General features: G+C 35.1%; 1 protein-coding gene across 3 annotated transcripts in view; it reads right to left on the minus strand.

The window, feature by feature from the left end:
* Positions 1-5,059: 5,059 nt before the first annotated feature.
* The window catches only part of LOC144970634 (serum paraoxonase/arylesterase 2-like), a 54,342-nt gene continuing 46,901 nt past the window's right edge, over positions 5,060-12,500 (minus strand). For all 3 annotated transcript variants that reach the window (XM_078910455.1, XM_078910456.1, XM_078910454.1), the window contains exon 5: positions 5,060-5,779. In XM_078910455.1, coding sequence (XP_078766581.1) covers positions 5,606-5,779 — 174 coding nt within the window. In that variant the 3' untranslated portion in view covers positions 5,060-5,605. The remainder of the gene's footprint in view (positions 5,780-12,500) is intronic.

Consider the following 12,500-nt stretch of genomic DNA (forward strand, 5'->3'; position numbering starts at 1 on the left):
TGATGATGATGTGGTGGTGGTTGCAGTAGTAGAGGTAGTGATGATGGTTGTAATACTAGTGGCAGTGATGATGGGGGGGGGGGGGGGGAGGGGGGGGGGGACGTATCATAGGAACAAATTGACCTCACCGTAGTTTGACGGAAGTTGCCCGGAACCCGGAATTTTTTGCTCCAGACCGGAGTTTTTTCCGGTGAAACCGGAGTTTTGGCATCACTGTATTATATTTTATACATCATTAAGTGACCAAATGCCGGTAAGATAATACGTGAATCCAGCTACCAATGTTTTAATAAGGACTGATTATGTTGCTGCTTGAAGCTCGATCGAAGAAATCAATCATTCGTCCTGTTTTGTTGATAAAGGGTAAACCCGAAACGTCCACATTACTTGTCATCGTTCATGGATTGAGGCTTCCAATTCAATTCATTATTGTGTTTTAATGGGGGAAAGGAATAAAAATATATCAATATCTGCCTGAGCAATGCTTGGCAAAGTAGCAGAAAGAAAAATACAATTTAAAAAATCATCCCTAAAAAATCTGACAGCTTTGACCAGTCTCACTGATGGGTTTTGTTTTGTTTGTTATTATTTTTGTTTGTTAGTTTGTTGTTGTTTTTTTGTTTGGTCTTTAAAAAATGTATTTTTCTTTCTATTTTACCTGGCACTATTTCATAAACAACTTTTCTGATTCTTATCTTATGCCAGTGCCTGCTCCCTAATTGTCTATTTTTTAAAAATATTCATAGTGATAAGAAAAAATATTGGTGTGGTTGTTATTGTTGTTGTTAGTTCACCCACAATATTTATTTATTTAGGCGATGTCGTTTCATAAGTTTTCAACGGTTTTAACGGATTCACTTTAATGTAATAAAATACTACTTTTTAGAACATCTATTTTGTTTGAATCGACGTGAACATATTTACAGGTCTGACGAGCGAGCGCAATCATGAGCTTAAGTTAACAAGGTTGTAACGGACACGGTGTTGTATTTCGCGTTGGTTTAAGACTCCTGCACTTTCATTTCCACAATGAGCCCATAACAAATTCGGTTATCAGACCTGTAAATAAGTAAACGTCGGTTTGAATCCAAAAGATAAAAAAAGTAAACCGATGTGTTCATATTTGCAGGACATATTATGGGCCCATTGTTGTAATGGAAATACTCTCAAAGCAACGCAAAAAGTGTCCATTACTACAATATTAAATCAATCTTAGAATTGCAATAGGTTATCAGATGTAAACATGGGTATAAGTCGGTTTTAGATTATTTTCATTACCTACTCTACACAATTGAGCCTGCAAATAGGTACACTCGGTTTTATTCCAAGATATAAAATATTTTAATCGTGTGTTGAGGGATTCCCCATAAACAAGATGTCTACCTAAAATTATTTCTCGACCTCTTTAACTCTCTAAGAAATTAAGAAATTAAGGAGCAGGAACCGGTTTAAGATAAAGAACTGAACAAGTGTGTATGAAAGGTGCCAGACAAAGACATCCAAAAAAATTAGTCGACTGTCGCTTCTATGTAGGAGAAGTAGACAAATAGGAGTCAGACAGTTTCCCCAAAGACATAATTTGTTGTCTGGTACGACCTTTTCTGTGTATAGTCGGGTTAATGTTCGTGACAACTCTACAGATAGTAAGAAACTTTTTCAGTTTAAAGAAATAGGTAGTAGAAGTAGTGGTAGATTATTGGCCCGTTACATAGATAGCGATAGATAGGTTCAGAAGGTAAGTACTAACCCTCTCCTTACCAGCCAATTTCAGGATTTTCCCCAAAACTTCACACCCAACTAACACATACTAAAAACATATTATCACTCAAAGACAATAACAGTAACTTTCTTCCGATGCATAATTTCTTTAGCAAAACATTCTCTACAACACACTGTTCATTTTCTTTAACGTTTATGATGTACAACAGAAATTTGATGAAGAAAAATGTTTTTTTTTGTATCGTAACGAATGTCAGACTTTTCCTATAGTTGGTAAGGAGAGGGTTAATCCCCTTTAAAGCAGAAATACTTTAATATAAATCAACAGAATTGTCCCACACGTTAACACATAATTAGCCAAAAGAATAATAGTAAATTTTAATTAATTAAGTCAGGCTATGGGTCTTATTAATTTTTCACCCTTCATGGTCCGTTTCTCAAATTATAAAAATGGGATCCTTATCTGTTTGGATGTGACTGGTGGCGGCGTTTAAGGTTGCTTCTACTTGGTTATTTTATGGAGGGCCTTTAATTCATTCTCTGGCTGTTCAAGTGGGTCTAGATAGATTCAGCATTAGCATCAATACATATTGATACATAATAGTATTATCACATATTACCGATAGCACATTTGTAACTGTAATTCATGTAATGTAATTCATTCATTTTGGAAGGCATACATGCATTTAAATAACATATACATATATAGATAAAGAAATTGAATAAAATATGTTTGTTATAATAACATGAATTATCAATTTCTGTTTATAACATGAGTTATCGATATCTGTTATTTTATAGATTGTGTCTACTTACGGCCCAGTCGAATACACCATATTGCTTATTACTCTCTATACATGCTAGTTTCAAATGGCATTAATTAATATAACACAATTTAAATCAACAGCTATAATATTGATATATTTATTTCATACCCTTGTCCACACACTATTTTCCGCTAAATAGAATTTCAAGTTCAACCTAGAATAGCATGTTGGCGATAGAGTGATGGGATAAGAGAGAGACCGAATTAGCTGAGTCTTTGCTTATATATAGAAATATGACTGGAGTTTAGTCAATCCCTAAAACCAATGATGTTCCAAAAATTTTCAGTACCAGAATGTCACTGGTCATCTGCTCGAGACCAATCATATTCCGCGTACGTTGGTCAACGCTGGCGTCGGTAGCAAATGTGTAATCCCAGAATAATTTTATGACTCTTTGATCGGCTGGACGGTCGATTAATTATTCAACCATATGGCATCTCTCACCTGACGGCTGGACGTTAATATAATAAGTGTCATATTTGGCTTTCTTGTCATTACATAAGATGTAGGTGTAACAAATTATCGAGGCGCAGTTGTGAGAAAATATGTATTGAGTTATTTAAAATCATGAGAAAGTAAGGATGGATTTGAAATAGATCACTACATCGACCTCGAATGGGGATCAAACCGCAGACCTTCTAATTACCGGTCATTATAATGGTAGCACGTCTGACCGGTAATCATAAGGTCTGAGGTTCGATCCCCAGTCAAAGTCGATCATTTTTTGCGATGGTTTTCTTCTCGTATTTTTCTTTCTTGCTTTGTCTGGCACATTTTATACACACTTGTTTGGTTCTTTATCTTTAACTCTCTACTTACTGAAAATGAATTTCCCCATCCAAAATAAAACTGATTTTTAAATCCAAAATAAAACTGATTTTTAAAATCTAACTAAAAAAAAAAAGTTCATCCTATACATAGTTTGTTCATCTGAACAAAACAAAAACTAGAGTATTTATATAGAACAATATCCACTAAACATGGTCAAATCACTTCACAAGGGGTCTCTAGCCAACAGCAACACTTAACATGTAGTTTGAGACATAGGCGATATATATAACACTTTTTTCCCCGAAAGAGACAACGTTGTTAACGGCAAGGTACTTATTTTATACCTGAGCACGGTGAGAGGATGTGAGTAAAGAGCCTTTTCCAAGGACTCAACGATCATGCGAAGGTCGGAGCGGTAGAGGATTAAAACGTCTCCTGCTGTCTCTCGTCGGTTGGAAATCAGGGTATAACCGACGCCAAAAAAGGGAATACTTTACACACTTTGGTGCCAGAGAACTTCCATTTCACAAATTTTTGCTGTCGATTAATTTTGTCAACGAAATATTACTAAACACATATATTGGTAAGACAACTTTCCTTTCACATATTTCAACGAGAAAACTTTCATTTCATATATTTTTGCCAGAAACCTCTTACTTCTGATATTTTGGACAAAATACCATTACTTAACGTACTTTGGTCAGAAAACTTTCATTTTATACATTTTGACTTGAAAACTGTTTTCTTATATTTTAACAGTTTCTTTCTTTTTTTTTTCTTTAATCATTGAGGACTAGAAAGCGTGATTTTCATAAATGTGTGCTCACCCCCCCCCCCCCCCCAAAAAAAAAAAACCCAAAAAACAAAATAAAACAAAAACAAAAAACAAGAGGAAAAAGACAAAAACAAACAAAAAACATTTTTAAAAACAACACACAAACACACACACATACACACACAAACACACAAAACATTGATTTTGTCCACAAATTGTTACTATATATACATTTTGGCCAGAAACCTTATATTTCCTACATTTTGGCCAGTATCCTTAAGTTTCATACATTTTTGACAGAAAACTTTCATTTCCTAAATTTTGGCCAGAAAACTTTTATTTCACAGGTTTTTTGACTGATATTTTATATTTTGGTCCATGTAACAAAAAGAAAAAAAAACAACAACGTTCGTTTCGGCCACTATAATCATCCAGAACATTTTTATTTTCTAAATTTTGCCTGAAAACTTTTCCTTTACACAGAGAATGAAGTTGACGTCAGTCGGGTCTTTGTTATCGTTTTGTTTTTTGCCATCCACGTTTATGAGTAATTCTCATTTAATTGTATTATCCAGACTATAAAAGTTTATGGTTACAAATAGTTTTATGTGTTGGTCTGTTATACTTTCGGAGGGCAATGTTGTTAGCTCCTTAGTCAAGCGCATACTATCTATAGAGGTTATTGTGTGATTGTGAGATTTCATGCTGTTGTTATTGTATGTGTGTGTTTATGTGTGAATGTTTATGTGTGCCTGAGAGAGAGACAGCGAGAGAGAGAGAGAGAGAGAGAAGAAGAGAAGAGAGAGAGAGAGAGAGAGAGAGAGAGGGGGGAGCGAGAGAGAAAGAGAGAGACATAGAGAGAGAGACTTTAAAATAATAAAGCTATATAATATAGTATATATATATATATATATATATATATATATATATATATATATATATATATATATATATGTGTGTGTGTGTGTGTGTGTGTGTGTGTGTGTATGCTCGAAACGATATTGTAGAAGTTGGTCATAATTATAGATTTCAGATTTTTGATCCGCCGATCGCAAAAATCGAGACTTCAGAGGCTTGATCCGCTGCCATCGATATGTCAGTGATTAGATTAACTCGTATTTAATAATTTGGCCATAAAACTCGTCCTTCAACTATCGATCAATTTAAATGATCCTCATCTTGGGAAAAGAATCTCAAAACGGGACTTTGCAAGGTGACGTAATGTTTTGGCCAGAGTCAGGCCTGATCTTTACGAAGGCCACGGTTGAACACAGTTAGGAGACAGAATCGGGACGAAAGCATTTACCCTCATTAGTATTTTTTTGTGTGTCGAATAAAAACCAACAACCCCCCCCCCCCCCCCCCCCCAAATAACCCCGACCTTTTTGTGCACCCCTAATTTCATTAATATTAATGACAGGTCACGTCAAGCCTCTCACCGAAATCCATCACATCAACCTTCCTCCCATCCTCCGTGTGTGTCCATGGTACAGCTCATTGTACAGCCAACCCATCACTGTGGACGTCTCTGACACATCACGAGGGAATCAATGATGGATCCAACAAGCATCTTGTCCTGAAACTCGCCGCCAATGGTCGTGCCGCTGATCAGATCTCCCTTGTCGTAAAACTCCTGTGTGATCTCATTCTCCACGATAAGTCCGTCCTTCAGGGGAAGACGAAGAACCTGACGTGGAAGAAATAAATACAAACAATTTTAATATTCATTCTTGGATTTAAAAATAAGGTTTAAAAATATATAAAATAAAATTCCTTTTATTCATCCTAAAGTTGAAATTTGTCTCTCGGGTCTATTCTAGGGGAAGACTGGACTAACCCAGGCATCGGCCGTAATGCAGCGCCGCAAATTGAACTAGGGCAGCAGCTTCTAATGGTGCTCACACAACTATGTTATAACGATCGACCTAAGATGCAAATTCCGTACTGCAAACGTGCACCGTCGAAAACGTCACAACGCACTGTTCAACCAGATGCTCTGCGGTTTCGGGCTCGTTACCACAATGGGTACATGTTAGACAGGTGGCAAGTCCCCACTGATTTAGTGAGCATGGACTTGCTCAAGGCCACACAGCGCAGCGGCGAGTGATCGAACTCAGTACCTTTCGGGTACGAAGCAAATACCGTACCGCTGAGCCACGCTGCCCCTTATATATTTTTTATTTACTAGTAAAAAGCCCGCAATTTCGCGGGGAAAGAACTATTTTCATTCGATATTGTATCCACCATCATTTAATGAGGGCAGATTGGTAAACAGCGTTGTCTGTGTAACTTGGTACATCCTCTTTATTTTTCTGTGTGGCCCAACATGAAGTGTAAGCAACTATAGCCTCTGACCCGTGACACAGCAACATACAGTTGTCCGTGTGTGAAAACAGTTTGTGGTAAGAAAATCAACTGCGAAAATAAACCTGAAGTAGCAGATGTGAGCAGAGCTGAAAGACTGGGATCGAGAACTTACCTTACAGTATTACAGTACTCTGGTGATCATGTTTGATGGCGTTTTTATGCACATCCACTGGAGTTGTACAAAAATGCACCGTTTTTATGCACCCCCGTTGGCGGTGCTGGTTGATTAATGAAAATGTTGCTGCTTGAAGCTCGAAGGAAAAAATAACGATAAGTGTTGAATTGTAAGCCTCAATTTAATAGACGAAGACATACTGTGGACATTTCTGATTTCCCCTTTATCAACAAAACACGACGAATAAGACACTAAGGACGAATGAGAGATGTGTAGTGTGAATGGCGTTGATAAGGTAAATAGACATAAACAATGATGGGACAGGAAGTTTTTGAAAAATAACAACAACAACAACAACAACAAAAAAAAAGAAGAAGAAAAAACCCCCAATGAAATGACAAGGAAGCGGTAAACAAATACACTGATGATGAAAATGGAAACAAACCTTAAAAATTCAAATGCATCGCAGGCGTGGAGGATGATTAAAGAAATGGGTGGCGTTAACAACAAAAAGACAGATTTTAACAATGACACACATATGAATATCGAGGAATTAAATAAGTTTTACTGTCGATTCGACACCATTGACAACGTACTTTCAAAAATTAATATCATAACAAAAAATACGTCTCCTCCGCCAGAAATCGAAGAAGAGGCGGTCATCAATGTTCTTAAATTATGTAAAAAGAAAAAAGCACCAGGTCCAGATGGACTTAGTGGGGAACTCATTTCAAACTGTAACAACCAACTAGCTGTCTCTTTCTTGCCTATTTTCCAACGTTCAATAGATGAACAGAAAATCCCAATTATATGGAAAACATCGACTATAATTCCAGTACCCAAAAAGAATCCACCAACTCAGCTGAATGATTATAGACCTGTTGCTTTAACATCAATTATTATGAAATGTCTGGAAAAAATTCTGAAAAGAGAGCTGTTGCAATTTATATATGACCAACACATACTTGATCCATATCAGTTTGCCTACCAACAAAATCTTAGTGTGGAAGACGCACTCCTCACAGTGATGCATTCAATATCAAATCACTTGGATGTTTCACCCCCCAACTACTGCCGAATCCTATACGTCGATTTTTCGTCTGCCTTTAATGCCATGAAAACCAACATATTAATCAGTAAACTGCATGCTCTAAACCTTCCCCATTACCTCATCAACTGGTATAACAACTTTCTCATCGATCGCCCCCAACATGTCAGAGTAGGCTCAAATATATCATCAGTAAAAACTCTTTCAAACGGATGCCCACAAGGGTGTGTAAGCTCACCTCTACTTTACATCCTCTATACAAACGATTGTGTGGCTAGCTTTGATAACTGCCAACTCATCAAGTATGCTGATGACACCGCAATACTCGGCCTGCTCAATGATTCCGTCTCCGAATTTAAATACACTGAGCAAGTTAGTAAATTCAGCAAATGGTGTGCCGATAACTGTCTAGAGCTCAATGTAACAAAAACAAAGGAACAACTGTTTGATCACAGAAAAATAGGAAAAAGAGCAAGACAAATAACAAAAATTAACAATCAGGCGGTTGAAACTGTTTGAAACGTTTAAATACCTTGGTGTAATTATAGATAACAGTCTAAGATTTGAATCGCACACCAACAATGTCATCAAAAAATGTAACCAGCGCTTGTATATACTCAGAAAATTAAGGTCTTTCAATGTGAACAGAAAGACCATGATACAAATCTACAAGTCATTAATATTGAGTATCGTTTCGTTTGGCATCACAACGTGGTATGGAAGCTGTGGAACAAAAGAAAAATCCAAACTACATAGAACCCTCAGAGAGGCTTCAAAAATAATTAACACAGACCTTAGAAGCCTTGACACAACTTATATTAATGCAGTTGAGAAGAAATCTTTTAACATTATCAACGAAAAGAGGCATCCGCTGAACGAAAAATTCCAACTTCTGCGCTCCGGAAGACGGTATCTAGAAGCAAAATGTCGGACAAATCGACATAAGACAACCTTCATTCCAACCGCCATAAAATTAATTAACAAATCTTCTGTGGAAAAATGAGACAACCAATGAAAATAACGAGAAGCAGTGTCGTGAATCATCATCATCGACATTGCCGCCGTCGTTATCATCATCATCATCATCATCATCATCATCATCATCATCATCATCATCATCATCATCATCATCATTATCGTAGTCATCATCATCATCATCATCATCATCATCATCATCATCATCATCATCATCATCATCATCATCACAATTATTGCCATCTTCTTCTTAATATAAGACACTATATTTATAATATGGTCATCTGCTGTCCCAGCAAATATATCGTATCGTTCTATCTGTCTGTGTGTGTGTCTGTGTGTATGTATATATGTATGTATGTATGTATGTATGTATGTATGTATGTATGTATGTATGTATGTATGTATGTATGTATGAATGTAGGCATGCATATACGATGATATGCTGGTTTGTATGTATGTCTGCATGTATGTATGTATGTATGTATGTATATGTGTTTGTATGTACGCTCATTTCTTTTGTATACATGTGTAGAAACAATGTGCAAGCGTGTATGTTCGTGTATGGCTGTGTCTGTATTTGTAAATGTGTTGATGTTCATACCATGAACCAAACTGAGCATTGTTTACCTCACATGAATTGCCTTTAATTTGGACAATAAAGATTATTATTATTATTATTATTATTATGATAATGATAAAATATTATAAAATGATAACAATCGACGTTTACATATAAATGCACGTCGATAACATATTAAATGGTACCGATGTTTAAAAAAAAATAATGATAATAATGATAATAATAATAATAATAATAATAATAATAATAATAATAATAATAATAATAATAATAATAATAATGATAATAATAATAATAATAATAATAATAATAATAATAATAAAAATAATAATAATAATAATAATAATAATAATAATAATAATAGATTAATCTAAGGTTTTAAATATATGTCCAGTAAATATAACAACAAAAATGATTTCTTTCTCAATAAAGTAAACTGTCCACAATGGGATTGAACCCAGTACTTTCAAATCCACTGCGCTACGGAGCCAGCTGACTGCTCATAACTTTTAATAAGGTCTTTCTAAAACCTTATTTTACCTTCAATGCAACTTCTATTTTCTGGTTTTAAATTTCGATTTTTTAGATTATTATTATTAATTAATTTATTACCAAAGAAGTTAAACCTGAGTATCATCCACCCGAAACCATCACAGTGAAATCATCAAATCGGCAATAATAATGCTTGATGCCATAAATAGATGAAAAGTGTTGAAAACTTAGTGTAGATCTGAAATCCGTAAAGTAATTGAGTGAATACATTATTTCGAATGCAACGATTTGCGTAAAACCGCCAAACTGACAACTTTTTACATCGTCGAAATTGATTGTTTTTGAGAGTGTTAGTGTCGTCGGTACATATTTTATGATATGTATCTGTTTGACTCAACGAACTTTCAAACTGACTTTAAATGATAAAAGGAAATCACAGATGAGTTCCTGCTGCTGTCACAAATGATTTATACTTATACCGACATCCCTTATTTATTATTTTTTTTGTATTTATTTTCAATCCCATTGTATTTATTTTCCAACAACAGCCTACACGTTTTTATATTTCACTTTCTAAACTGCATTACACAGTTCCTCCCCACCTCCCCTCTTTTCACTTAATTAATTGCGCACCTTTTAGAAATATCTAGTATTTTATTTTAATTCGTGCTTCCATACAAAGGAGCATACTATTTCCTGCCAACCAATGTTTAGTTAATTCATCTTAACCACGCCACTACCACATTATCTCATTCATCTGTGGTGTTACATTCATCCTGTTTTGTCGATAAAGGGGAAACCCGAAACGTTCATTAGACCTGTTTTTGTAATTAAATTGAAGCTTACATTCAATTTCACATTATTATTTATTTCTTCGAGATTTGAGCAGCAACATTTACAGTGAATACATTATTTCGAATGCAACGATTTGCGTAAAAACGCCACACTGACAACTTTTTACAGTGTCGAAATTGGTTGATTTTGAGAGTGGTAGTGTCGTCCGTACGTATATTATGATATCTGTTTGGCTCAACGAACTTTCAAACTGACTTTAAATTATAAAAGGAAATCAGGTTATCTGTTTATCTATCTGTAAAAAATATATTTCTAATTTTCAAATCTTTCAGTAGAGTTGTGCGCCGTATAATTTTTTTATTGTCTCAAATAAGAAAGGATTTTTAAGAAAGGATTTTAAAAAGTAAGTTTTTACATAGGGTAATATCCGCTTTATGAGACCTCTCACCTCAAACCATAAACTGTGATGAAAATCTATTATTTAAAAAGAAATAGGATCGGCTGAGGAACAACATTGTTCCGAACAGCCAATGTATAATTTTTATCATCGAGCACAGAATTACTAGCAAATCTAATAATTTTAAAACTATTTTTCACAGACTGTTATACGAGTAACTTGCAAACCTTTATTTAAAATGTCGGGTTAATTTTATCATCCGCCGACTCAACTCGATACGAAGAAAATCTACTTGGTCGTAATAGAGCAGTAAAGTTAGGTGCCCCAAACGTAAACAATAACAAGTTGCTAGTGATTTCCGTTAGGGACCGGAATAATTTACGCACAATATAGGTCTCCCAATGATGTAGTTTGAGTTGTAGGCAATACACTTTCAGTATTGAAAATATGTTTACATAAAATCTAACAGTTGCAGAAATAATAATATAAGGCTAAATTATTATGAAAATCAGGCTCCGAATAATTCTCGTTTTGTTCACACCAGCGCAATAATTTGCTCTGGTCTAAAAATAGATAGACTGTAACTTTTGATAAATTTTAGAAAATTTTACCTTTTGTTCCATAAAATATCCATATCTAGACATTATTTGATGCATGATCGAGTATTTATGAATATGTGTTTCTTTTGCCACCTAACAGCCAAATTTTAAAGGTTATTTTTTTCTATTATTTACATTGGAACGTGAGCTGTCAAGACAGGAACATGTGGTTTGCCACGTGCTTCTCGACCTTTGTTTACTTTTGGGGCACCTAACTTTACTGCTCTATACTCAGACCTTTTTGACGTTTGACTTTCAATTGCGAGTATAATTTATTATACGATATTCTAGCATTACCATAACAAAAATTGATGACGTAATATTTAATCTTCTTTGATACCATTAAGTATTAATAATCTCATCCGCAACAAAGAATGATGACGTGATTTTAAATTTCTCTTGATTTTATCAATTAATAATAATCTTTCTCATCTATTATTTTTGAAAATAGGGTTGGGGATCAACATTGTTCCGTATAATCAATGGTAAATTTTCATCATCGAGCACAGAAGTTGAAGCAAATCTAAAAATACAATACAGTAGTATACTAAGCATAAAAGATGACCGCTATTTCCTATTAGCCTGTATTTCTCCCAAAATATTGCGGATATTCCACTTGTACATTAAATAACAAAATAGTCAAATGGAATGGTAGCTTCAATTTCATTAACGAAGATAATGTGGACAGTTCGGTTATCCACTGTGTCAACCTCAGATTAACTCCCATACAGATATAAAATCGGCCCTTTGGGCTGATTCCCTACAAAATCGGCGTCAACAAAACACGATGATTGAAATACAAAAGACAAAAGAATTGTGCGGCTGTGTGACCCTCTGGTATGACACTCGCTTTCGGATCGGAAGGTCCTGGGTTTGAGCCTCGCTCGGCGCATAGTTGAGTTCTTGGAAAAGGCTCTTTACTCACATTCTCTCACCATACTCAGATGTAAAATAATTACCCGGCCGTTAACAGCATTGTTTCTGTCTCTTTCTACACGATGTGTTGCTGTTGGCTTGGGATCCTTTGTAAAGCGCTT

This window comes from Berghia stephanieae, chromosome 4 (assembly GCF_034508935.2).
Source record: "Berghia stephanieae isolate SIO BIC M18660-M18661 chromosome 4, UCSD_Bste_1.3, whole genome shotgun sequence".
NCBI lineage: Eukaryota > Metazoa > Mollusca > Gastropoda > Nudibranchia > Aeolidiidae > Berghia > Berghia stephanieae.